This window comes from Spermophilus citellus (assembly GCF_964194105.1).
Source record: "Spermophilus citellus genome assembly, chromosome: 4".
Taxonomy (NCBI): Eukaryota; Metazoa; Chordata; class Mammalia; order Rodentia; family Sciuridae; genus Spermophilus; species Spermophilus citellus.
In genome coordinates this window covers 215,116,336-215,143,699 of record NC_138185.1, presented here as the reverse complement: position 1 = coordinate 215,143,699, position 27,364 = coordinate 215,116,336, and the positions used below count along the sequence as shown (strand labels likewise).

At 46.7% G+C, this 27,364-nt stretch overlaps 1 protein-coding gene across 4 annotated transcripts in view; it reads left to right on the top strand.

The window, feature by feature from the left end:
- Window positions 1–27,364, top strand: part of FBLN5 (fibulin 5) — a 71,405-nt gene that overhangs the window by 25,705 nt on the left and 18,336 nt on the right. For all 4 annotated transcript variants that reach the window (XM_081291335.1, XM_081291334.1, XM_081291333.1 and 1 more), the window contains exons 5-6: window positions 23,265–23,387; window positions 26,470–26,586. In XM_081291335.1, the coding sequence (XP_081147461.1) occupies window positions 23,265–23,387; window positions 26,470–26,586 (240 nt within the window). The remainder of the gene's footprint in view (window positions 1–23,264; window positions 23,388–26,469; window positions 26,587–27,364) is intronic.

Below are 27,364 nucleotides of genomic sequence, written 5' to 3'. Positions count from 1 at the left end.
TCCAAGATCAAGCCCTGAGAGCCACACGCATGCTAATAGGGTCTTGTCAACAAGAACCCTGGGGGCAGCAAGGGACAAGGCTGTCCCTTCCCTCTGGAAGCCTGGGGAGCGCCTCCTGTGGGGGAGGTGCTCGGGCCTGGGAGGCCCATGGAATGTGTTTGTTTGCTGGAGTGACCAGGACCAAGTACCAGAGACTGGGTGGCTTAACCACACACATTCATCGCCTCGTCTTCCGGAGGCCAGAAGCCCAGGATGCAGGCGCCACCCGCAGGGCTGGTTCCTTCTGAGGGCAGCAAGGGAAGGAGCCATTCTGGGCCTCTCCTCGTGGCTTCTAGCTGGCCGTCTTCTCCCTGTGTTTTCACTTCACCTTCTCTCTGTGCATGTGTGTGTCCAAATGTCCTCTTCGGAGAAGGACACCTGCCCTAAGGGCCTCGTTTTAGCTTAATACCTCTTTGAAGACTCTGTCCAAATGCAGTCGCGTTCTGAGGCACTCGGGGTTAGGGCTTCAACTTGTGAATTTTGAGGGGCCAGAAATCACCCAGTACCGCAGGGCACAGTCTTCCTCCTCCAGAGGGAACCCGTCTGAGGTCCGAGGCCACCAAGAATGCCATTCTTTTTCCTTATCCTCAATGACTCAACCCTATGCAGCTTCTCCTACGAGGCCTTCCTAGGGCCTTACTGTTTCTGTCCCAAACCCATTGCAACCTCCTGCCTCCCCGAGTTCCCCAAATGGTTTGCTTGAGCCACTTTGGGGGCATTTGTCACCATCTACCTCAGGCAGAAATGCGTCTGCACCCTCCTGACTAAAGCCTGGTGTCCTGGTCGTCTCTGTGTCTCCCTCCGTCCCTCACCTCCTGTCTTGGGTCTGGAGTGGGTCTGTCATGTCTGTTGGCTTGCGGGCGGGGCCCAGCCAAGGAAGTTGAGTAATGAGTGTTCCATCCGCGGGACGATGAGGCTGTTGGAAAACAGCAATGGCAGCCGGCCTTTGTTTAGCTTCTTTTCTCTCCTGGACCAAGCTGAGCTACTGAATTTATAAAGAGAAGAAACTCTTTCCACCCTTCCATTCTCATTTGACCACAGCGGGTCAACAGAAAAAAATCTGCAGACTGGGTGCTCAGCATTCTTAAACCCCCAGAGTTCAAAGAGAATGACTCTTTTGGCCAGTTTTGAAGAAACTCTTCAATCATTTCCTAAATAATGGCCTTCTTTTGGCCAGGCTCTGGGCTACTCCTCCCTCCACCCCCGACCCGCTGACCTTTTGCCCCCTTGTTTCTTGGCCGGGTGTCTGGGTCTGCTGCAGTGAGCAAAAGCAGTCTCAGCAGAGCTCAGTGTCCTTCCCACGAATCCAGAGCCACACGCCCCAGAAGGCCTGGCTCTAAAGAACGGCTGGGCTTTGGCAGGCTGATTTTGAAAAAATGCTCATGACTTAAAAGGACTTTGTTCCAGAATGGTGTATGGAGGTTGAAGCAGGCGCTGTCGGAGGAAGCAGGTCACCCATCTTGTGAAGAGGAGGCTCATCTGAGGATATGCTCAGAGGCATTCTCCCCTCCCCTGCCACCCTTATTCTGGTCCCCAGTCTTGCCCACTGGTGCATGGTGGTAATAGGGTGGCTGATGTTGGTACCTTTGGGTCTTGGGATGATTGGCAGGGGCTTCTGATGCACGAGTCCTTGGGCCAGTTGCCTCAGTGCTCCACTGTGCCTCAGTGTTCCAGGTGTGCCTCCATGTGACAAAGATTAGGAAGGATAGCTTCAGACTATTGTGTTCTGCAGAGATTTCTAGGAATGCAGAGCAGCTTTCTCAATATTTACCTTTATGTGAAACACATTCACTAACCACCCTTGGTGCTTTGGCTTTTGATGAAGTGAATGTGGGCATTAGAACTCTGGGTTCAACAAAGCTGTAGAGAAATTTGATTAAACTCAATGTATTGGTGACCAGGACTTTTTGGTTGCAAGTGACAGAAACCTATTTCGAAGTGGCTTAAGTTAAACAACGAAGACCACATAATGTGTTTTTCATACTGAAAAGTTCAGGAGCAGAACTGGCTTCATACGTGGCTGGGTCCAAGGGCTCAAATAGAGTCATTCAGCCTAAGTTTCTTTCTCTTTCCATTTCCTGTCTCCAATACATAGGCTTCTTCATTCTCAAGAGCAGCCATCTCAGTGGAAGCCCATAGAAGCTCTGGGCTCATGTGTTGCCAGATAGAAGCCTAGAGATACTGTTCAATCCCTAGAGCACCAGCCAAAGGATGTGGTCAGGCTATGGTGGCCAGCATGGGTCACTTGCCCATTCCTATCAACAATGTGTTAGTCACACAGGGCAGGGACCAGGGACAGAAATAGTCCCCAAGGCCATGCCCCTAATAACCTACTTCCTTTAGCCATACCTCACCTGCTACAATTTCCACCTAGTCGTCCATTCACATTATTAATCCATCCACTGGATTAATCCACTGATGAGGTCAGAGTCCTCCTATTCCAATCTATTCTCCTCTAAACATCGTTGCATTGCCAAACACAGCTTTTGGGGAGGGGACATTCCAGGTCTAAACAATAACAATAAGTAACCTTTGAGGCTTTGAGTTAGCAAGACTGTGTCACAGTCACCCCCTGGAACCAGCAGTGGGTCTTAAAGCTTCCTGAAACACATGGACGGAGAGTGCAGAGAGGTGGTTCCTTGAACCCAGGGCCTCACAGGTGCTAAGCAAGTGCTCTACTGCTGAGCCCCAGCCCCAGCCCTTGATAGCATTCTTGATCAGTGCCAGTCTGATTGATCGTTGTCAAACGTCTCACCTACCCCACCAGTTCTTCATTGCATTTCCCAGGTTGCAAATGAAGTTAATCACCTTTAATAAAGTTATTGGTAATTTGTATTTTCTATTTTGTGAAATTATCTGATATCTTTTGCCCACTTTTGAGGTTTCTTTCTTTTACATACTTGTGATTTGAATGAGTTATTTATTCATTTAGATTCAATGCCTTTCTCATTGTGAAGCTGCCAATATCTTCTCTGAATTTGTGCCTTAACTTTTTAATGTCTTTATGGCATTTCAAAAAAATATTTTTTAGTTATAGATGGATGCAATATCTTTATTTTGTTTATTCATTTTTATATGGTGCTGAGGATCAAACCCAGTGCCTCCCATGTGCAAGGCAAGCACTCTGCCACTGAGCCACAACCCCAACCCCTTTATGGCATTTTTAAACAGAGAACATTCCTAATTTGATGCAGAGTTTATTAATCTTCTTGTACTGTTTTGTGTTATCTTGTTTGAAAAAATCCTTTCCTATCCTTTGATCATGAATATATTTTCTTTTATTGTCTTTTCAAGTGCTAAGACTTTGCCTTTTAATACAAAACCTTGAAACCATTTGTGTATATGATGAGATGACAGGTTCAGTTTCACTTTTCTCCATGTGGGTCATTTGTTTCCCCAACACCGTTTGCTGAATAGCTACTCTTTTCCCCATTGCTCTGCAGTGCCCCCTATCTTCCTGTCAAGTGTTTACAGCTGTGTTCTGAGTTTCTCTGTCCTCTTCCCAGTGTTATAATAGCTTTAGAATTAGTCTTTATTATCTGATAGACAGGTCTTACTTTCTTCAAGAATATCTTGACTAATCTCAGGCTAAGGACCTTAAAAAAATCTGTTGATATTTTGGTTGTAATTGCATTGAACTTTTAGATAAATTTGGATAGAACTGACAACTTCATCATTGGCTCTGTGTATCCTTGAACTTCAATCTCTTCCCTTTTTAAGACCTTGTTTAATATCTTTCAATAAGATTTTACCATTTTCTCCAAACAATTCTTGCATATCTTTGTCTAGATTCATTCTTAAGATCTAGATTTTTTTGCTTTATTGATAGTATTGTTAGAATGTCAGTGTTCTTTTTATTGCTAATGTATAGAAATGCAATTTATGTTTGCATATTGATCTTATATCCAGGTGGCTTGTGGAATTCTCTTATTGTTTCCAATACTTTGTATCTCTTTATTTTTTCTCATTTTGGTTAAGTGCCTCTGGGTTCAATCCCCACTACAAGTGCTTTTTTTTTTTTTTTGCAAATATTAAGATAATTATATGCATTAAAAACTATACAAGGAATTACATTGGTAGATTTTCTTATTAAACTACTCTTATATTTATTTCTAGAATAACAAACTTGGTTACGATGTAGCATATTTTGTGTAAAACATACTGACTGATTTATTTGGCTAATATTTTATTTAGGACTTTTGTCATCACTGTCTCTAAATTAAATGGCCTTTCACATGCCATTTTTGAATTATGGATTTCAATATCATCTCAGCCTCATAGAGTGAGATCTTCATTGTTTTCTATTCTCTGGAAGGCTAGATCTGTTCATGCAAAGTTAAATAGGATTTACCTTTAAGAAAATTGAAGGCTGGTAGTTTGCATATATGAGTGGAAAGATTTTTAGCTATGAATATAAATTCCTTACAGTTATGGGACTATTTGGACTTTTTTATTTCTTCTTAAGTCAGCTTCACAATGTGGTGTTTTTCTAATAATTTGTCTATTTAAGTTTTTAGATTTATTTGAATGTTTTTTATAACATTCTTAGTATTACCTTTTCAACCTCTGTGGTCTGTTGTTCATTGCTATTTTCACATCTAATGTTTTAAAACTCTTCTTAAAAAGTAAATATGGCTGTGGCTGTGGTTCAGTGGTAAAGCGTTTGCCTGGCACGTGCCGGGCACTGGTTTGATCCTCAGCACCACATAAAAATAAAATATAACTATAATTTATATATATATACTTATATATTTATATATGTGTATGTATAAATATTACCAAGTCCTATCCATTTTATTAACCATTTTCAAAGAACTGATTTTTGTCTTTACTGATCCCCTCTCTTTTTTTTCTTTTTTTTTAATGGTTTCTTTTTATTTATTTATTTCTTACATACATGATCTTTCTTTTTTCTTTTGCTTTTTATTCCATTAATTTCTGCTCTTATTCTTATTTTCTTCTTTCTAAGGGTAGCATTTCTTTGCTCCTTTCCTAATTTCTCAGGCTGGATGCTTGACTCTTTGAGCCTTTCATTATTCCTCTTTAGTATTTAAGAATCTATGTATTTCCCTGTGTGCCCCACAGGCTTGGGTATATAGCTCTGTGTCACCTAACAACAGGCTGTATTCTGAGAAATGTGAAATGTGGAGACATACACTGACACAGAGCTAGATGGTCTAACCTACTGCACACCTGGGTCTTGTGGGATAGCCTTGCTCCAGGCTGAAAACCTATACAGCTTGCTACTGTACTGAATACTGTGGGCAATGGTAATACAGTGGTAGGTATTTATGCATCTGAACATAAAAAGGTGTAGTAAAAATACAAAGTGATAGGAGTCTTTCAGCTCTTCATAATCAAATGGGACCACTGTCGTATATGTTTTGCTTTGTTATTGACCAAAATATCATTTCAGTACAGGACTGTGTAGTATTTTCATTGCTATTAAGTTCTAAAATTTTTCTAAATTCCATTGCAGTTACTTCTCATGGTTCATGATTTATTTAGTGGTGAGTCCTTAAAGTTTACGCATTTATGGGGATTTCATTTATCTTTTTGCATTGATTCTAACTTAATTGCATTGTCATCAGGGAATGCAGTCTGTGTGCTACAGATTCTGTGCAATATGTTTGGAATATGATTTGTGCCAAGAAAGTAGAAGTTGTTTGGTAAATATTTGCTGATATAATGAAGGATAATGAATCAATGTCTGCTCTCCAGACATTAGAGGAACTATCTTCGTGCTCAAGTTGCCCAATCCTGCCAACTAGACTATATTCCAAAATGATCTTGACAGTGAGTGCCAGAAAAATAATGGCCTGCAAAACTGTCTTCTATGCTGCTTACCCCTTGCATCTTGTCCTGGGAAGCAGACGCTGTGGGGGTGAGGGAGAGGTTCCTGGCAAAACCGGTGAGGTCCTCAGACCCACCCCCTAAGGGGGAAAGGTCTAGGTAATGGTGTCCCAGAGAAAGGCAGTTTTGCTCTGATGGAAATGATCTGCACATATATTTAGGGTGTATCTCTTTGAATTCACAAAACTCAGGCATGGTACTTCCATTTAAAAAATAGGAAGACTTACTGATTGTTTGGGTTATAAACATGTCAAAACTGATCAAATTGCATATTTCAATTATATGCATTTTATTGTACTTCAATAAAGCTATGGAAAAAAATAAAATGAAAAATGGGAAGACTGACAAACTAGTTAGCAGAGGGGCTAATGGAGTTGTGTTTTTTTAACCTTTGTTTTCTTTCTTAACCTTTGTTTTATTTACTTATCTAATATGTGGTAGTACTGAGGCTCGAATCCAGTGCCTCATACATGCTAGGCAAGCGCTGTACCACTGAGCCACAACCCCAGCCCCTCTTGATATATACTTTTAAGGAGCACAGTTTTTGTTCCATACACTAACCATTTCCGCCTCATTTTTATAATTTATAATAACTAAGAATTAAAACCTTAGATTTGCCGAAGAGCTTCTAGGTAGTTTACAAAAACTGCAGACTGAATTCTGCTTGTAAAGGGTACTGGAAGACAAAGAATGAAAAATGCAAATCTGTTCTGTAATCAGTCAGACATATTGGTTAAATGAATGGATACGTGAACAGCCTTGTGTTAGTGAGTACATTTTCTGTTTCGAAGCAACAACTACTTTGGCATCTTAAGTAGAGAAGGGTGAGCCGTTAGCTCCTCTGTCTTCTTCTAAGCCCAGAAGTGCATTCTGAAGATGCCTATTGAAGGAGATCAACAGGGAAATTTTAGAGCCTTCTTGTGTAACTCAGTGGTGAAGCCCTTGGCTGGCTGGCAGGAGGCCCTGGGGTGGATCTCCATCACTGCAGAAAGCCAAATCTTATTTCAGAGCAAATTTCAGAAATATGACAATGTTTATATATCATAACAACATGTATATGGTGTACCACCTTCCTATATTATAACAATGTCCATATATTCTAATAATATGTACAGATTACAACAGTGTTCATGATAGAAAATATTTGTGGAAACCATGTTTGGCGAAGCAGTGTTTATAACAGATGGATGACAGGAGGCATCAGGTGAGGAACTGTCCTCCACTCAGGTCACCCCCTCCTGAAGTTTCCCCTACGTGTAATAGTCAGGCCTACAGGGGGACGTCCTCCCTTTGGAAGCTGAGGCACATCCTGGCTGTCCAGCCACACGAGCACCTTTTCCTCTCGCATCCTCCAGAGGGCCTCCTTATCCTGCCTGGGTGAGAGGGGCAGAAGGGCAGGGCATTCACCTGAACCACGGGAGGGTTCAGATTTGTCCACCTTCCCAGATGCGAGGATCCTGAGACCCCATTTTTCAGAGGAGACAGTGTGGGGAAGACTTGCCTGAGGTCACCATGAAGCCACGCTGGGTGGGGACCTGGTGTTCAATCCTTTCTTCTCTTCTTTTGGGAGATGGATACCCTCCTCTCCCTCCCCTTTCCTCCTCTTTCTCCTGCTTCTTGGAATGAAGCCCTTCAGCCAGCCTTGTCTGGGGACCAGTTCCATGTCTCGTGCTGTGCTAAGGACTTTGCTTACTTGTGATCCTCCCAAAACCCCTTTGAGTTAATTAATTCCACTTACAGATGAGGAAAATAGCTCTTTTAGGAGCTAACAAACAAATAAAAAACCTGCTTAAAATCACATATCTTTTTTTGAAAAAAATTTTTTTGTAGTTGTAGATGGACAGAATGCCTTTATTTTATTTGTTTATTTTTATGTGTTGCAGAGGATGGAACCCAGTGCCTCATGCATGCTAGGCAAGTGCTCTGCCACTGAGCTACAGCCCCAGCCCCTAAAAATCACATATCTTAAAAAAAAATGGGGCAGCAGGATTTGAATCAGGTCTGCCCCAAAGGCCATGCACACTCCTCCCTGTGCTGACCTTGAACAAGGGCCTTGGGCTGCCCCACCTTGTAGTCCACACTCTTCATCCTGCTTCCCTCCCCTCCCTTCCCCACCTGCGCCTTTCTCCCTGAGTGCCTGCTCCTGTTCACTGGGCTCTCGGGGCCTCTGTGGAGCAGAGCCTGCAGAAGAGGTGTGGGCAGTTTGGGTGTAGCATTGAGATCCCCGGGACCCAGAGTGACTGCCCTACTCTTTCTCATGAGGTTTTGCTTTAGATCATAGGTCGATTTTCTCATTGAATAAGAACAGTTTGTAAAATATGGAATGGATCCCAATGAAGAAAGAGACTGTAAAATGCAGATATTGACTTTTTTTTGTTGTGGAAACTATAACATAAAATTTCCTATCTCGACCACCTTTCAGAATGCAGTTCGGTCGTGTTAAGTTCCTTGATGTTGTTCTGAAAGTGATCTCAGAACTTTTTCATTTTACAAATGTAAAATTCTACCTCCATTAAATGACAACTCTCCTTTTCTCCCTAGCCCAGCCCCTGGTAGTGCTCTGTCTCTCAGGATTTGATGGCGCTGGGGACCTCAGAATCATATGGCGTTTGACTTTTGTGACTGGCTCATTTCACTTAGCCTAATGTCATAGAGGTTCCCCATGTTGTCACATGTGATTCCAGGGAGTAACTTCTGTTAGTCCTTCCAGCCTGCTTAGGGCAGGGGTGTTAGCTCACTTCAGTCCCACGGTTTACTGTGGTGGAAGTGGGTGACCGTGAGCTGCAGAGCTGGGTTCCATTCCCAGATCTACCAATAACCAACGATGTTAACCTGAGCACACTACTTAATTCATCCGGGTAAGCCCTTGACACACACAGCTAGTCACGGTTAGAGTCATGGTCATGGCCTGCTAGCTGCATGCCATCATTGACAGTACGGGTCAGGTTCCATACCAGGCATGCAGAAGGACTGTGGTCTTTGTCCTGAGGAACTCACATTCGACAAGGGAGGGTAATTTGATGCATGTCCTCAGTGTGATTTTCAGAAGCCTGAGACAGGTGCTGACCCAAGCCCCTGTGTTCAGGGGCTCCTCCTAATCTCCTTACCCTCCTGCTTCCGTAGCAGACAGCCACACAGAGGGAGGAAGAAAAGCCTTCCTTTTCCTTCATCATCACAAAGGATGGTGGTCTAAGAGTAGCCTTGTTTTAATTTTCTAATTTAAATCCTATCTGAGATGAAATATCTGTGCCCTTGCAGGAGACAGCAAAACTACTGAGTATCGCCCACATCTGGGTCTTACCCCAGGCTCTTGATATTGGCTGGACACCCGGCCAGGTCTGCCTGCCAGTGGAAGGGCTTAAGTAGGTGATACTCAGAGCACTTAGTCAGGGCCAGATGTGACTTGGCTGGAAAAGGGCAGATTTGTATTTGATAGACACAGGCTTCCAAGCCTCCTTGGGGAGCAGATGGTGGAAGGACTGATTGTGTTTGCACAAAGAGCTTTTGTCTTCTTCCTCTCCCTCAAAAGTAGAGAGAGAAAAATAGCACCCATGAGGTCAGTAGACTGGAATTCAAATCCTAACTTACCACTTGTGAGCTGGGTGTCCGTGGTCAAGACACACACGTGGGGCTTCAGTTTTCCTACCTGTGACATGGAAATAATGGCATTCCTTGAAGTTGTTGGAAGGTTGAATGAAATCACAGTGTTTTGCATGTGATCTGTGCTCAGTAAACACACGCAGAATACAGATCTGAATGTTGGTTCAGTGACAAGTTATTTTTTTGTTTTAATTTCAACTCTGGTAAAATAGGCATGACATAAAGTTGCCATCTTAACCATTTTTAAAAAAATCTGTGTTGAGCTTTTATTTTAGTAGGGGGAGCAAACAAAGATGTAGGAGATTGCATTACAACTTAACGAGTGACGTAATAAAACCCCAAATTTATGGATCCCCATCTTAACCATCCTTAAGTGTACATTGGGCAGTATTCAGCGGCTCTGGTGTACTGATTCTTCAATACGCTCTCAAAGTATATTCACTAAACAACACCTCCTCCCTTTCTCTCTCTCCCCTCCAGAAGCCCCCTTCCTGTTTTCTATTTCGATGAGTTTAGCTTTTTTAAATGTCTCATGTAAGTGGAATCATACAGTGTTTTTCTCTTATAGCTTATTTATCTTAGGATTCATTCATGATATAGCATGTATCAGAACTTTCTTCCTTTCTAAGACTGGATTATCATTCCACGTATATGTAGACCACATTTTGTTTATCCACTTATTCCTTAGTGGAGATGTGGGTGGCTCCCAATGCTTTGTGGATATTCTGTTATGAACATGGGTGTGCAAATCTCTCTTTAAGACCTTGATGTAAATTATTTTGTATATATGTCTGTAAACACCATTTCTGGATTAATCATGTGGTAATTCTGTAGAGTAGTGCTCCCTTATTTGAGGTTTTGCTTTCCATGGTCTCAGTTAATGGTTAACAATGCTCTGAAAATATTGAATGGAAAATTCCAGAAGTAAAAATTACACACTGTTCTAAGTCACTTGATGAAAACTTGCCCTGCTCCATCTCTGCTAGAAAATGAATAATCTTTTGTTCAGTGTATCCCCACTCTATATGCTACCTGCACGTTACTCAGCTAGTAGTTGTGGTGGTTATCAAACTAAAGGTCACAAGTATTGCAGTGCTTGTGTTCAAGTAACCATTATCGTACTTAATAATATCCTCAAAGTGTGAGGGTAGTGATGCTGACAGTTGGGATTTAACAAAGAGAAGCCATGAAGTGCTTCCTTTAAGTGGAAAGTTCAAAGTACAATAATATATTTTGAGAGAGACACACACACCACATCACATAATCCTTATTAATAGTATATTGTTTTAATTGTTCTATGTGATTATTCATCATTGTTGTTAATCTCTCACTATGCCTAATTTATAAATTAAAATTTATCATTGACACATAAAGGAAAAAACATAGTCTATATGGGATTTGGTGCTGTACATGGTTTGAGGCATCCACCAGCCTTCTGATTCATGGATAGGGGGACTGCTGCATTTACTTTATGGGAAACTGTCATACTATTTTCCATAGTGGCACAATTTTGTATTCCCACCAAAAGTGCACAAGGGTTCTGATTTCTCCATGTCCTCGCCAGCACGTGTTAATTAATTGATTCATTGGGTTTTTTAAAATATTTTTTTTAGTCATAGATGCACACAGTACCTTTATTTATTTATTTTTATGTGGTGCTGAGGATTGAACCCAGTGCCTCACACGCGCTTGGCAAGCGCTCTACCCCTGAGTCCCAGATGGATTGATTTTTTTTTTTTTTTTTTACAGCAACCCTCCTAGTGGCCGTGAAGTGAGTGACTAGTTTTTAAATGGTATTCTGTACCAGGCACTGAGCCTGGAGCAGGGGGCTACAAAGATAATTAAAACATGCTTCCTACCCTCAAGCTGCTCACAGTCCCCCGTGAGACTAGCCCCGGGTTTCTGCGAGCCTGGGCATTGGCCCAGCAGCATTTGTGATGCCTTAAAAACACCGATCCCTGAGACTCTCCTAGATCTCCTGAGTCAGGCACTTTATTATTATTTTTTCTTTAGAAAACAAACCTCCAAGAATATTCTTAAAATTCATTGGGCTAGATCAGTTGTTCTCAGGTGGGCTGCACATTAAAATCCATGCCTGAGCCCCTCCCAAGGATTCTGGTTTAATGAGATGGGGGCAGGGAGGGGGGCTTCTGAGCTATATTCTATAGCTTCCCTGGTGATTTTTTTGTTTTGATGAGTTGACATCCATATATTAAAAAAAAAAAAAAAACACCACAGCAAGGTGAGTCCCCCCAGATTTATCCCTTGACATTAAAGGATCGGATCAGGAGTCTACTTATAATTGCTGGTTGGTTTTTAATAAATGCTTTTTTTGATAAGCATTAGTAGGGAGAAGTAGAGGAAATTCTAATAATAAAAACAGCACCCTAGGAACAGCTGACCAAGTGTGCTTTCCAGAACCACGCATCCGTCTTCTCTGTCTCTGCCTCTGACGCTGCCGCCACACCACACCTGTCATGCCCAGCTCCACTCTGGTCAGGCTTCCACCTCTTGCTTTCTGCCCGTCACCAAGTCGTCAGTGAGCCCCTCGAATTCAGATCCAGGGGCTCATGGTCATTCCCATCCTCGTCCTCCACGCTTCTCGGCAGCACAGCCGAGCTGAACAGGGTCAACGCCATGTTCCCGAAAGACCTTCTTGAGGCTTCCAGGGTCCCTCCCTCCCTCCCTTGGTTTGAGGACTTCCTGGAAGTCAGCCTGGATGGGTCAGGACCCAAACTCTAGCCTTCTTACCTGAGCCCAGTCTGCTCTTGACCCTCACACGGGTGACCCAGAGCCCTGCACAGAGACAAGTCAGTCACCATGTGCTGAGGTAGGAGGTGTGGCAGGTGGCCAAGTTCTGCAGGTGGGAAGAAGTTAGAAATTCCCTGGTCCGACGCTTCTGCGCTTTGCCTGTGCATGGAATCACCTGGGAAGCAGAACTGGGAAGGAAGAGGATTCTGGGCGAGTCTCGGTGAGCAAAGCGATTCCTACAACCGAATCAGCACCAGTTCCCACATGCAGGAGAGAACGGCTGTGTTTCTGTCTCTTCCTCTCTCCTCCTGTCCCTTCCTGTCCTCCTGCCTCCTCAGCCTGGTACATGATGCCTTTACCAGTGCTCCCACCCAGCCCCCGAGTCTCACTCGCTCACCCAGGCATCCCTCACGAAATCGCTCAGCTCAAACTGCTCTTAGCTCCAAGTATGCTGGGCTCCTCGGGCATCTGTGTCCTTGTGCTGGCTGTCCCCCTCTTCTTCTTTGGCTCACTCCTGCTCATTTGCATTAGGGCACACAGCTGCTCTAATAAAGAGACCTTCAATACATTATTTAAGTAAGAGAGAATTTGATTTCTCTTTTATGCTACAGACCAGAGGCAAGTGGTTCAGGGCTGGTGGGGTGTCTCAATGCGTAGCTTTCATCTCTGGATCCAATGTAGCTGCTCCAGCTCTCACGTCACATCTGTATCCCAATCAGAGGGAGGAGAGGAGGGCCAAGCAGATGACACACCCATACCCAAATGTTGTGTGCATTACTTTTACTTATTTCCCATTGGCCATAATTTAGTCACATAGCCACACTTCACTGTAAGGGAAGTTAAAAATTCAGGCCTTGGTTGGGAGAATGGATATTGGAGGATGATGGCGATCTCTGCCACATGATCCTTCCAGCTTCACCCAAATGTCATCGACTCCAGGAAGCCTGCTCCTCCTAGGGATGCTCCACTCAGGACGCGCCACCATCCTGCCTGAGGATCAGCTGACCCTTGTGTGTTCTCAAACAGACGTGGCCCATGTGCCGTTCATGACACCATTGGCCCATGGAAAATGTGTGTGGCACAGATGAGTCCTGAACAGATGTGCTGTTGGCCTTGGGCCTCGGGCACTGGGCCCTTGGTGCAGGAAGGAGGGCTGAAGTGCTCTGGCCAGTCAGCCACGTGGTTGGCCTCCCGTGTAATGCCTTCCCCGCTAGGGACTCTGGGAGCCTGCTGCTGACCCCAGAGAGCTGGGTGGAAGGGGCAGCCCCTGTTCCACCTGCCGGGCAAACACGCAATCCTGGAAAGTGTTTACTTGGTTCAAATATTTATTTTAGGTTCAAGTGATATAAGCAACTCTTACCAAGTCCAAAGGGTGGTGGGAAGCAGGGCGTGGTTGGTTCAGCCCTGGGCCGTGTGGGTGTAGCTCTCAATTCTAGAGTCTCGGGACATGTAGCTGCCCGTGTGCCCTCCACAGGTGTCGCCTCTCAAGTCATGGCCTGGACAGCTATGCTCAGATACACTAGAGAGGAAGTCCAGGGGGCCTTGCGTCCTCCCACGGTGGAGGGGCGGGGACAGGAGAGGAGACCAGCAGGGTGGGTTGGTTGCTGGGTGGGACACGAGTTCTCTTAATCACCTGCCGTCCTATTTCTTGAAACGTATTATGTTGCAAGAGCCACCTGTCACTTTTCCACCCTTGACTTTGGGGAGCATAGGTTTCCAGGATGGGTGTGCTTGAGAGTCATTTCCGTACATCGTCTGTCCAGCACCCGGACCTGCCCTCACTCTCTGTTGCTTGTTCGGTGGCCTCTGCAGTGTCCTCACACCCTCTTCTGTGTGCTGTGTCTGTCCAGCTCCTGGAGCACAGGGGATGGCCACTCCGTTAGCAGTAAGGAGGAGGCTGTGCAGAAGGTCAGGGTGTGCCAGTCTGTGAGGGAACCGGTCACAGCAGGGTCTTCTGAGGCAGCATGGGAAGAGGACACCTGCAGTTCCCACTATCTGACCAGTCCCTCGGGGAGAATTTGTACACCTGGGTGTTCTCACAGCCAGCACCAGGCTTCGGGGTTTGGCCCAGATGGAAGGGTAGATTGGAGTCCCCAGTTGTGCCCTATGAGGTCCTATGAGTAGCTATTTTTAGGCTGGGAGTTGTCTTTTTCCTTCCCTGACGTTCCTTTCATGTGATTGCTGAGGATAAAGTTCTTTCTTGTCAAGAGGAGGCTGCACACTTCATCAGGGCACCACGTCACCAAGAATGCTTGACCCCCTCCCCCATTTATATTCCCACTGTGATGGGATTCAGAGGTGGCGCCTTTGAGAGATGTGATGTTTGGATGAGGTCATGGGTGTGGAGCCCCTGTGACGAGATTGGTGTCCCCCAAAGGGGGCAAAGAGACCTGAGCTCCCTCTCCACCATGTGAGGGTCCTCCCCAGACACTGGACCTGCTGGCAGCCTGATCTTGGACTTCTAGACTCCAGAACTGTGAGAAATAAGTGCCCATGTAGTGACCTTCTGTGTTGTATTTTTGTTAAAGCAGCTTAGACAGACTGAGACCCACCTGTATGTCAAAACCTCAGGAGGTCGGGGACACAGTCAAGGCAGCCCTAGGCCATGGCAAGCGTAGAAACAGGCCACCAGCACCACAGGCCCAGGCTCTGCTGGAACAGGACTGTCCCCAAATGTCCACCAGGCAGCCTTCTCCTATGGGAATGAGATGTGAGCCATGGCACAGGTGGGTGTCTGTACTGGTCACTTCTGATGTCTGGTGGCTTAATGAACTTTCCCTATCACCTTCAGAAAGTCTCAGAGTGGAGTGTCTGTGTTTCCACTAGAACACACTTCAGTACTCATCTCAGTACTCACTCCAGTACTCAGACCAGTACTCATACAGATGGCAGGCTCTTTGAGATGCTCAGGACACAGTATCACTTCAGTACTCCCTCAGGTGGCAGGCTCTGTGAGGTGCTGAGGACATAGTAGGATAAGCTCCATTTTCTGTTTTCAAGAACAAAAGATTCAGCAGATCACAGTGGCACATGCCTATGACCCCAGAGACTCCGGAGGCTGAGGCAGGAGGATTGCAAGTTCAAAGCTAGCCTCAGTAATTAGCAAGATCCTGTCTCAAAAAGGGGGGACTGGGGGGGGTGGCTCAGAGGTTAAGTGCCCCTGGCTTTAATCCCTGAGACCAGAAAGAAGAAGGAGAAGAAGAAGTAGTAGTCACAGTTTAGACAGAGCCACACCCAAACGATTCCGTAGTGTAATTCGACCAGACATGGAAGTGCTTTGTGTATGGTGGAGTAGAGGGGCAGGCTGGCTGTGCCTCGGTGCCCAAGTGTGAAACAGATGCCCTGAGTGTCGTAAGGAGCCTTTGAGTAGCAGGGCTGCGGGGCCCTTTCTGTGTTCTGGATGGTTCTGAAGGTTGTGCTTTGTGCACTTTCAGCAGGGAGAGACTACCGGCCACAGAGAAATGATGGAGTTATCATCAAAGTCATTTGGAGAAAGACAGGGAGGCCCCAGAGTCTTTGGAACAGTAGATGAAAAGAAAGAAGAGGATTTTTTCCAAAATTTTCAGAAGGAGGGTTCCCGGGCCTGGGCCATTGTGGAGAGCAGGAAGTAAGGGGGCCTGAGGTCTGTAACTCTGGGTACTGGAAAATGGTGGCACCAGTAACTGAGACAGAGAGTGTTGGGAGCAGGCAGCTGGCGGGGGATCGGGCAGGAGGGGACAAGGAGCACACAGGCTATCATTCTGAGAGAGCGTTTTTGCATGTGCAGTGCTGGGCATGGAACCCAGAGTGTAATGCCAGCACTGTGCCACGGAGCCACACCCAGGCCCAACACTGAGGGTGACAGCAGACACAGGGGTCAGGATGTGGGTGGGGCATAGGCTCCAGGGAATGAGAGCAGAGCCTGTGGTTAGACGTACAGGTGACGGGATTCCAGAGCGTCCATACCTATGGACCGTGTTCACAGTATGGGGTGAACAACGGTGCTCTAGCCTGGAGGAGAGACTTTGTCCCTCCTCCTCATTGGAATCTTATACTTTTGGTCTCCACTTTAGGGACAGAGTTTCTAAGAACTTAGTTAAGAGCCAGGGAATTGAGTTACTGGTGGAAATCTGAACGCCACCAGTGAAATGAAGGGAAGGAGGACCTTGGGGAGGCTCACGATGCCCTAGGTCAAGGCATTGCACAGTCGGCACCCGACCACGGCAGGCGGGACTGCATGGGGGCATGCTGTTCAGGTTAGGCTGCACCAGGCTCTGTCCTCTGATGCCCAAGCTCTTATATATAATGATGTATTATTGGTATCTAACCTCTGCACGTCATCCCATATACTTTAAACCATTTCTAGATGACCTATAAAACCTAATGCAATGTAAATGCCATGTAAATAGTTGTCAGGCTGCATTGTTTAGGGAATGATCACCAGGAGGAAAGCCTGTATATGTTGAGGAAGATCTGCTGGCGGTAAAACCCGTGGATGTGGAGCCCATGGATATGGAGGGCTGACTATACTACTGTAGCCAGCAGGCTTTATCTTAGAGAGGGAAGAATCAGTTAGGAATTGCTGCTTAATATTTTTAAACACTTAAATTCCCTCCTGGACTCTCTTGAATATCTTCTGAAATTCTAAGCAAGTTACATGGATAGAGAGCCAAACATCACTCAGAAGAGTCTAGCACATTTCATGAAGCGTGGTCCCTAAGTCAGCAGCCTGGGCCTCAGGAATCACCTAGGGTGTTATTGGACATGCAGAATCCACTGAATGAGAACCTGTATTTTAACAAAATTCCTACTGAATGATATGCACTTTAAAGTTGGTCTAGTGGTGGGTTCCAGAGATGGTTTTGCATGGGATTCATTTAGGTAACTTTAAAATAATACAGCTTGCCAAGCCTCAACCCCAGGCATTCTGATCCAGTCAAATGATTCTGTTTGATTGCTAGGTTTGGAAACCACTGGCTCACATAGACTCAAAAATGTTCTCTGTTGATGGACATACAGCAAGGATTTTAGAAAATGGAAATCTACTTTGAGGAGTTCCATGTCTGTTTGCTTTATAGTAACAATAATGGCCCGAGTGTTGCAACCCTGAAAACAACAACAACAACAAAAACATCTGGATGGCCAGTCCCCAGCCTTGTCTCCTTGCTCTCAGGATGTCTTGATGCATGATCTTCAAGAAGACATGTGCGCTTCCCCTCCCCCGGTGCAGTGGCCTTTCACGCATTGGCAAGAGTTGAATGCCTGGGCTTGGCCAAGTCACTGCCCGGTTTGAAAGCAGCTACAGTCTCGGATGTTTACTAAGCACTTTGTGGATGAAAATAATTACCCAAGAACCAAACAATGTGATTCTCATTGTTTGTAGTTTGTCTCTGTAGAAGATCATAGCTAACTGGGGTCTTTCAGAACTTCCCTCTAAGCTCTCACGTTACAGATAGATAATCTATGGAGAGGTTGGATCCTGGATTCCAGCTGGTTTTATCCAAAAGGGAAAGACTTTTCTTTGTTTGGAATAAGGACCACATATTTGTTGCCTAATTAAAGGCACAAAATGAGCAAGCTTGGTATTCCACGCTTAATATCGAGCCCCATGAACAAACCTGATTGCCAATGATCACCCAAGATCTCAAGACACATGGAGTACAGATGTCCTAGGAATTCAACAAGCGAGCTCTCCAACCCTGGGATCTTCATTAAGCAGGTGTTTGGGAAGGAGACCCTGTGTAGCTCCCCGCCTTGGCTGGGCCTGCCTGGCTGAAAAATGGCATCAACCCAGCCCAGCAGCCGGGCCGCACCTGGCTTCACTTGGAGGCAAGGAATGTGCCATTGTTAGTTTCTTCTTTCTTATCAAGCCCCATTAGCTGGAGCAAGGCAGGAACAAAACCCGGCCAGGAAAACATGTTGTTTCACTGGGTAAAAATTTACTATCAAGGAAATTATTTTTGCCATGTCCAAAAAAGGAAGAGTAGAGCCTTGGAGAGGTGTCACTTTCCTAGGGCTCTTGGACAGCTTCTCCTGTGTCACCAAGTGAGAATGTTCCCCCTTGGCCCGTGACTGTTCTCACACAAGAACAGAGACATTCGGCTGAGGTTACAGACCCGGGCTCCCGAAGTCAGCGCTTGCTCGTTTATGTAGTTGGCGCACGCAAGTGCAGAGAAAGGGCAGAACCAGGGATTGTGTAGAGGTTGAACACAGGCTGTGGATGTAGGTAAGGCACTCATACTTTATGTCTTTGGCTATAGATAATTCTAGAATCACAGGTGGGCCCCTAGGTGCCAGAGCTCACAGGTAGAAAGTGAGACCCCACTTTCAAGGCATGGACCCCATCTTTGTCTTTTTTCCCCTCTTGTCCTGATCCCCTACCATGTGCCTAGGGTTGAGGGGGAGAAGCCTCTGGCTTCAGCTGTGACAGAACCACAGAACCAACCGTGCCATAGAGCCCACAGGGCCCTGGTGCTGTGGTCTTGGTGTCTTTGGTAAATTCTAGAACAGAGCCTGCAGGAGGCAGAAGCCAAGCTTCCCCTATCTCCCACAGCCACTGGGAACAGCCACTCACCAGGGAAGAAACTAATATTTCCTAGGCACCCACAAGGGGCCCAGCAGCAGGGGTGACCCTTGCACATGGCAATTTACAAGCTCTCACGGCAGCCGGGGAGGCAGGCTGCATTAGTCTTCTTTGGCAGAACACTTAAGGATTCGAGAGGTTAAGGAATCTGTCCTAAATCCGTTAGGGAACCCGGATTCACACCCAGTGCCATCTGCTCCCAAAGTTCTTAATTTTTTTCCTCCTATAGCCTTTTCTAGGGACGTCTCATCCTTCCGGCTCATTTTCCTCCTAAACTGTAGTACTAGGAGGTGGCCTAGAAACTGTTCTCACTAATGACACAGGGAACCATTCGTGTTTATTAGAGTTTTTAAAGAACATTTTATTTCAGTTAGGATTGGTTATGAAACCAGTCCAAGTATTCTTTCTTTAACACTCAGGAATAAATGCGGCAATGTAATTGCATGTGCCTATGATATGTACCTTCAAATGTAACAAACAGCTGGCATGCATGTCCATGTCACTGATATTCAAACATATTATCACCTATTAGTGGCAGTACATTAAGTCTACTGTGCCTGCCTATGGAGATTTTTAGGTAATAACTGAGAGTTAACACCAGATCATACTTGAAGTCAATTTATATGGGGCAGAAATGTGGATGCATGGTATTTTCAGGAAAGCAGCCCACTTTCAAGGAGAAGGCATAAAATGGCAATAATAATAGCACAGTTCTCATTGGAGAGATTCTGATTCTGGTGGGGGCTTGCCGGTCAGCCCTTCAGCTGCAGACCTGCTCCAGGGGCTCAAACTTGCAATGGCTGGCGGACTGTGGTCCCTTCTTGTGCTGTCTCTTGAGTACAATGAAGGCTGCCTGATTTTTCTGAATGTTCTGTTGTCCCCAGAATTGTTGGACAGGTGCACTGTGGTGTCTCAAGGCCAGTTCTTTCATCTGGTGCCTCTGTGACATATAGACTAGACTTGAAGGAAAGGCAGTCCTTCATTCCTTGGGCACACCCGTCCAAAGGACAGTGCCTCCTTCACACCTCCTCAGCACACCTGCCCACATGAAGTTTGCTATGTTGCTGGGGACGTGAGGCCTAGCTAGTGGGCTGAGATTATAAATGACCGTCCCTCAATGTGGCCCTCTGTTCTGGGCCGAGGAACCCATCTCTGCCTGGGGCCTCATGGGAAGTCCTCGAGGAGATGATATGTGGACTGGTCTCCATGATTTTCAAGAGCAGTTGTTTGGGATTGAAAAGGCCATTCTGGGGACATCTGAGGGAAGAAGTGATGGTGCAGATAGAGCTTTATGAGTCCTCAGAGCTGACTTCCTCCTGGACAACACTAGGCTTTTTTTGCATTCTGGAAAATTCAGTGGACACTTCCCTCCAGTTGCAAGGATGCTGGTCACCTGGACAGCAAATAGACATTGCCCCACCTAGGGAGAAACAACCCATGGGTGCTGTGACAAAATCTCCCAAGTGTCCAGACAGCTGTTGGGGCCCAGAAGGACACTCCGTGAAGTCCCAGCAGGAGGGATTGTGCTTGGTGCCAGCTCTCCCAGATGGCTTGGAAGTTTGGAGGACACACGTGCAGCCCCTGTAGAGTGTCAAGAATGAATGAGCGAATGAATGGATAAATGACTGACTGCACCCAGCTTTCCTTTCTCTGGGGGGGACTCTTGCTGTTCCACAGGAAAGGAAATAACAGATGCGGTTTGCGCGTGAGGATAATGACGTTTGCTCAGGTTGCCATAACTTGTACTTTTCCACTGATGCAGAAAAGGAGTCCCTGCCAAAGAATGTCCTTGGAGTGGGTCGATGTATTTTCCTTCTGTTATTTAAGTCAAATGTATTTAATGTAAGCAATTCAGCCGAGAGCTGGAATTCGCGAGGCGTCCTTCGGTCCTGTGTGGACACCCACAGTGTGTGAACACGACCAGTTTGAGCTCCATCAGGTGTGTGAGCTGACAGTGGTTTGGGCGGGGAGTGGTTGCTTTTAAAGTGCATGTTGGCAGCCCGGGGGCTGGGAAGAAGCTGTCGGGGGCTTCAGTGATCTCGATGGTTCATGTGTTCGTTCATCCGACAGGTAACAGAATGCTTCCCATGGACCTGGTGTTAGGCCCAGTGTGCTTTAAGGATATGAGTTCAGAAAGTTCCAGGGACTTACTGAGTTCCCCAAAATATATTGACAATTCAGTATAAATTAATCATGACAATTAAAATTTTAACTTTTTACATGCACATTGAGAGAACTGAGGTGTAATGGAGTATCTGTAGTTCAGGAAAGAGGGAGAGTGTTTGAAAAAGTGAACCTCGGAGATTTTGTTTCTAGGCCTGAATACTTTGTGTGTGTGTGTGTGCATGTGTGTGTGTGTGTGTGTGTACACACACGGGCCCTTCTGAGCCCAGTCTGGTCCACTTACATGTGCTTGGTTTGTGTGGCATGTTGTGAACACTCTAAGTTACATAAACACAGAGACTTGGGAACTTGCTGGCTCCTCTGCTCTCCAACAGCTCCTCACCCACTTCGGTTTCCCTCACCCTTCATTCCCCTCAAAGCAGGAAAAAGAGCAGAAATTCCTCAGGCAGTGTTGTTCTCAGGGTACAATCGCCATCCATCACTCCCCACTGGGAAAATGTAAACATGCACCAGCCGATAGCAGCATTATTTATTGTCATAAGCTTCGATATACATTGGGAGCAGGAGCGGCCCATGGCCAAGTATTATTCACTGGGTCCCCTGGGGAGGCTTGGCTCGGTGGGCAGAGCAGGGCTGGAAGGGATGCAAAGGCTGGGACAGGAGTTCCCACAGCTGACCACTCACTGGGGCTTGGCCTCAAGTCTGCACGTAGTCAGCACCTCAGGGTGGCACGGGCTCTGTTTAGAGGGAAGAAGGCTGGCTCCACCTGGGCCCAGACACCAGTCCCTTTGGGGTGGAGTGGGGATTGGTTGGTGCCATTAATGTTGACTTGTTGCATGCAGGTGATGGACGGGGCGTCACTTGACTCCAAGAGACCATTGCCTGCTTGTTCAGATGTCCACGTGGTTGTGACCAGTGCAGAGTGTGCAAAGCACTATGCACCACAGGGCTCTGGCTCAGGGAGCTCACACTGGGTCACAGTAATGGCTGGGGTTCAAGTCTGCAACCTGAAGTGTCAGCAGGCAGATGATTTGTGAGATGGTGTGGGGAAAAGGCAGCCACAGTTTGGCCCTCTCTGCTCTGCGTGCTCTGCCAGCCTCCTTCTGAACCTGTATGGTCCCTCTGTCATCCCATTTGGAGTCAGACAGGCAGAGAGGCCTGAGCTCAGCCCTTGGCTGGGAGCTTATTAGCTCTCTCAGCTCAGTTTTATCATCTGTACAATGGGATCATAAGTCCACCTCAAAGGTACTCTGGAAAAAAATACAGCAACAAACAAGGTGTGGGGCACAGCACATGGTCAGTTGCAGCCTTTAATGTTCCCTCCAGTGGCACATTTGGAGGAGGGGGAAGAAGGTATAGATGAGCAGACCCTGCTGCAGTAATGAGGGGTGACAGGAAGGTGCAGGCGGGTGAATACAGGCTGACAATGTGGAAAAGTGGTGAAGCTGGGCTGGGCAGATCCAGGCCCGCGGTGGACCTGTGTGGAGTGAGCCAACAGCAACATGAATGTTTGGTGAAGTCTCCTCTTCAGGTCAAAGTGAGCACGTGGCATCCCAAAGTCCCATCTTAGGATCCAGGTTGCAGAGCAGGGGGAAAGAGAGGAGAGGAGGATGTTTTAGTTTAAACCAGCAGTTCTGAGCTCGGACAGTGCGCAGAATCTGTGCCAGACACCTTGGGAGAGATGGACTTGAATACAGCTAGATCCCTGTGCTGAAGACCTCAGTTAAGGAGCAGGGGCCGAACTGGGCACAAGCACCTTCACTCTGAAGCTTTCTCTCTGGGGGAAGCCTGCAGGGCTCTGTGAAGCTTGGGGAAGGGGCAGGAGTTTAGCTGAAAGGCTTTCCTGGATGAATATGATTGAGGAACTGGACTAGCAGATTCTGTTGGTGGAAAACATTGACTTAACTTCTGATCTGTTCACAGTGGCAGCTCTCAGAGTCCTGCAAACAGTAGGTACACAGCAGACTCTGCTCCACATGAATGAATAAGCCTGATTCCAAGTGCCTTTCTAAACCAAGCACTGTTGGGGTCAAGGTGGTGTCCTTCAGACAGTGATGGCATAGGGTGGCAGAAGAGGGCCTGAGGTTATGTGCTCTCTTCCTAGCCACTTGCTCATCATTTGCTATGGACTTCTTGTGATCAGAGATTAGCTCTGCCCACTTTAATCAGAGACCAGCATCTCCTAAAGGTGGCTATTCAGGGAGATGCTTGGATGCAACCCTGCAGCATTATCTCCTGCCTTTTGTCCTCAAGCAACAAGCACCTGGCACCTCTGGAGGCACCAGGGATCATAGAAAGGTCTAGGTGACATGTCTGGAATGCTTCTGTGTTACAGATGTGGACGAGTGTGCAACAGATTCCCACCAGTGCAACCCGACGCAGATCTGCATCAACACGGAGGGAGGGTACACCTGCTCTTGCACGGATGGCTACTGGCTGCTGGAAGGCCAGTGCTTAGGTAATGGCTCACTGGGGCATGTGGGGAAGCTGGGAGTTGCTGACCACCAAGGATCCTGTGAGATGTGGCCTAGTGGGTGTCCTGAGGGGCATAATGGTTTCTTTGAGTGGGAGGCAGAAGGCTTTTGAGTTGATATCATCAGCATCCTTTTATCCTGGTTTTGCTTTGTTTTGTTTGCGGTACTGGGAATTGAACCCAGGGCCTTGCACATGCCAGACCAGTGCTCCACCACTAAGCCATCCCCAGCCCTCACTGCCCTTTGAAGTCAGTTGTCACCATCACCCTCACATCATTATTATAGTTCTTTTTTGGTTTTTTTCATTGTTTTTTTTTTTTTGTTCAAAGCACGGTCCCTCTCTCTTGCCCATGCTGGTCTTAAACTCCTGGGCTCCAGTAGTCCTCCCACCTTAGCCTCTGAGTAGCTGGGACTACAGGTGTGAGCCACCAGGCCCAGCTTATTATTATAGATTTTGATACATGTTAAGGGCTCAAGTTGGATTTGACGAACCCCTGCTTCCTGCCTTCAGGAAGTTTGTGTCTAAATCAGGAAGCGATAGAAGTGAGTTATTCTGCCCTAGTTAGAAATAATATCCAGCCAAGGGAATACTTTTCCTGAGTTACCCAGATGCTCCAAGTCGCAGATGATCGGCGGATTCTGATGGGACATCACCTCCCAACACCCCTCACTGCCACCCCTGCCATGCCCACCCCACCCTGTGGTGTCTTTTTACTCTGAAGGAGTTACTCATCACCGATGGAGAATTTTGTCCCTCGCCCCATTGGCATCTGCTATGTGATCCTTCTGTTTATTTTTATTGGAGGGCTATTTTACTTTCCTCCCTGCTAGATCTGCACTGAGCCAAGTGAAGGAGTCCATAGCCATCTCTAGCTGTCACTTCCATTTCTTCTTCTAGGGTGTGATTTCTATGTTGCATTTTCTTGGAAAGGTCCCGCCAGTTTAAATTCTCTAAGACATTATTCTCTTGCCTGAAAGTCAGCCCTGGAGGGGCTGAGAAACACATCCAAACAACATCATGGAAGCAAACAGAAAAAAAGGAAAGGGAAGTACTGCCTTCCAAGTCTCTCTTGATGGAGGCTGCGGTCGGGTCAGCTCTCACGACCTGTCTGACGCATCCGGGAGGCCTGATAAGCCAGTCCGGACCTGGCGTGGTTCTCTCTCCAGGCATGCACCGGAGAGCTGGTACATGTGGGCATTCATCAATGTGACAGTCCCCATGCATCTGAACCAACCTCTGTGCCAGTGGAAAATTTGATGCTACTGATATGAACATAAGTAGATTAGTGAGAGGGAGTTATTTGTACAGGAACTTAATATGTAGAATCTCGGAGCTGGAAGGGATGTTAGTTATTATGTCATCCAACTTTTATAGAGTTGGAGACAGACTCAAAGAGGAGGAACATTTTGGACAAAGTTAAAGTGAGTTGGGTTTAATATCTAAGTCTCCCGCTTCTCAGGCCAAATTTTTTGCTGCTGTTGTTTTCACCACAAGGTGTGTTGGGACAACCCAACATACAGGCCTGTTATAGAGACCTTGGGGCCAGACACTCCTCTGGTCTGAAAGATGGCGGCAGCTGGCACGTTCCTCTCCCTGGGAGAGGTGTTTTCTTCCACAGAGCGGGAAGTTGGGAGGGGTACTCCTGGAGGCCTGGGGGAGGCCACCTGGCGCAGCCCACTTACTCTTGACATCCGATGTGAAGACTTTCCTAGCGGTTTTGCAGGGCTCATGCTTTCCCTTGGCCAAACTCTTCTCTTTCAAAATTCAAGTTCCACAGATGCCTACCACCCCTTCTGTGCACCTTTGGCTTGGCTTCATTGGGGGCTGCTTTTCCTCTTAGTTCCCCTAGGTCTCTGTTACCTCCCTGAGCCTTGGTGATAGGCCCAACTGCCCTGGGAAGAGGTGAGGATCTGCAGCCATACAAACCAAGGGGCTTTCCAAGCAAGAGCTGCAGGGTGCTCGGGGTGCAGTGGGGTGGCCAGGTGAGAAATAGCTGGGACTCAGAGATAAAGCAAAATCACAAGCAGGGTGCAAGCTCTGATGAGGGCTGAAAAATTGGTAAGCATTGAGATGGGCTGGGGAACTGGAGTCCTTCTTGGCAGGAGGTGATAGGAACTGGGCACAGGGTCTGAGGTTCTGAGCAGACTTCCAGAGCCCAGGGTGGACATTGGTTTCAAAGGAACTGGGGTACCTTAGAGGGAATATGATTAGTTTAGGGGGACATGGGGATGACAAAAGGACCAGTCACCACTACAGTCAGATCAGTTGGTCCCAGCCAGAGTCTGTATAGATGAGGACATGCCTCCTCCTGAAGGTTGGTGATTCCATGTAAGACACCCTGTCCTATGGCCATTGTCCCATCAACCTGGGATATTGCAAAGTGCTTTCCCAATGACACCAGGCTCCTTGTGGGTTGGTGCATGTTACAGGTATCACAGTGCCCAGCTCTGCTGAAAGGATCCATTTACCTCAGTGCTGGTGATCTCCCTGGGAAGGTCAGCCATAGCTTGGAAGAGGTGTGTTTATTCAGTTGTTCACGGAGGAGACAGCAGAGTACACTCCAGCATCTTGGTGTTACTGGATTCGTAAAGTCTCGCTCTAGGAGTACCCAGCTTGTTCTGGTCTGCACTGGCTCCTGCTCCTGAGGGCGGACATGGTGACTGTTAATGGAGCTGTCTATTGGAGCAATGCTGTGGTTTCTTCTTACACGTTAGGCTAACTTGTCCAGACAGTAGAAAGGTGATATGGAATCGTAGAGTTGAATCTTAATGTTGTATAAATCTTAGTTTAAGATTTGGATAAACCCCAACAGGTATTCTTGCTCAGCATCCCACTCAACAGAAATTTTCTTCTGCCACTTTCAGGGCAGGTTCAGGTATTCGTGGGACTGATGACTGGGGAGATGGAAGATGGTAGGAAGATGGAGCCTTGTAATCCAGTTGGGACTGTCTTAGCCTCAGGTGTCCTTGCTTCCCTTCCCTCTCCGGGAGAGCTGGCAATGTGCCGTGCTGGAGATGGCCTCCGTGAGAAGAACCTGTCTTACCTCCTTGTGTTTCTGTTTCTAGACATTGATGAATGTCGCTATGGTTACTGCCAGCAGCTCTGTGCAAATGTTCCTGGATCCTATTCCTGTACATGCAACCCTGGTTTTACCCTCAATGAGGATGGAAGGTCTTGCCAAGGTATGTGACGTGCATGACAACTTGGACACAGCATGAAACACTAGAAGCAGTCTTCTTCAGAGCCTGACAGTTCATGTCTGCCAAACACTGTTGTTAAAGTGTATTCCCATTCCTTGTCACCCACCCCCTCCCCACTGCTTACAGAAACCCGAGACCTGAACAGAGATTATGTGAAAAGGTTCACAAAGCTCTGAATATTATGGAGGGAAAAACCACAGTCATCCAGCAACTAGGAGCTCCTGTGGTCATGGATTTGCTTCTCTTTCTGAGTCTGATAGCCAAAAGTGGCCTTGCTGGCTTTCTCACCTAATCTGAAAATTTCTCACATGTCCTGTAGCCTATGTTCAATTCCTAAGACCCAAAGAGGGGTGCTCAGGGACCTGACCTCTGATGAATCACAAAATAGAGCCACATGCATGCTGCAGGGCCTCCGCAGGCATTGTCTAGGCCTCTCCCTGAGTCTTAGGAGGGCCTGTTACTTTGCAAAGAGTCTCAGGGCGGGGGGGGGGGGGGTGCTCTCTCTACTCCTCAGCATTCCCCAAATCAGAATGAAACAAAGGCACTTTCTGGTTTTCACACGATCAGCTCAAATACTGATAAGTAAGAAAAGCAAACTTTGCGTCTATTGTGGTTTCCACTGGGAAGGCCTCCTCCACTCAGGAAGCAAATGGAGGACTTGAGACTCAAGGAATTAGTGCAAGTTCTACCCTGGCCCCCAGCTGCCTGCCCCAGCCCCCAACCAGGCCTCCAGGCCCTGGCAGCATCGTGGTCCTGGGCG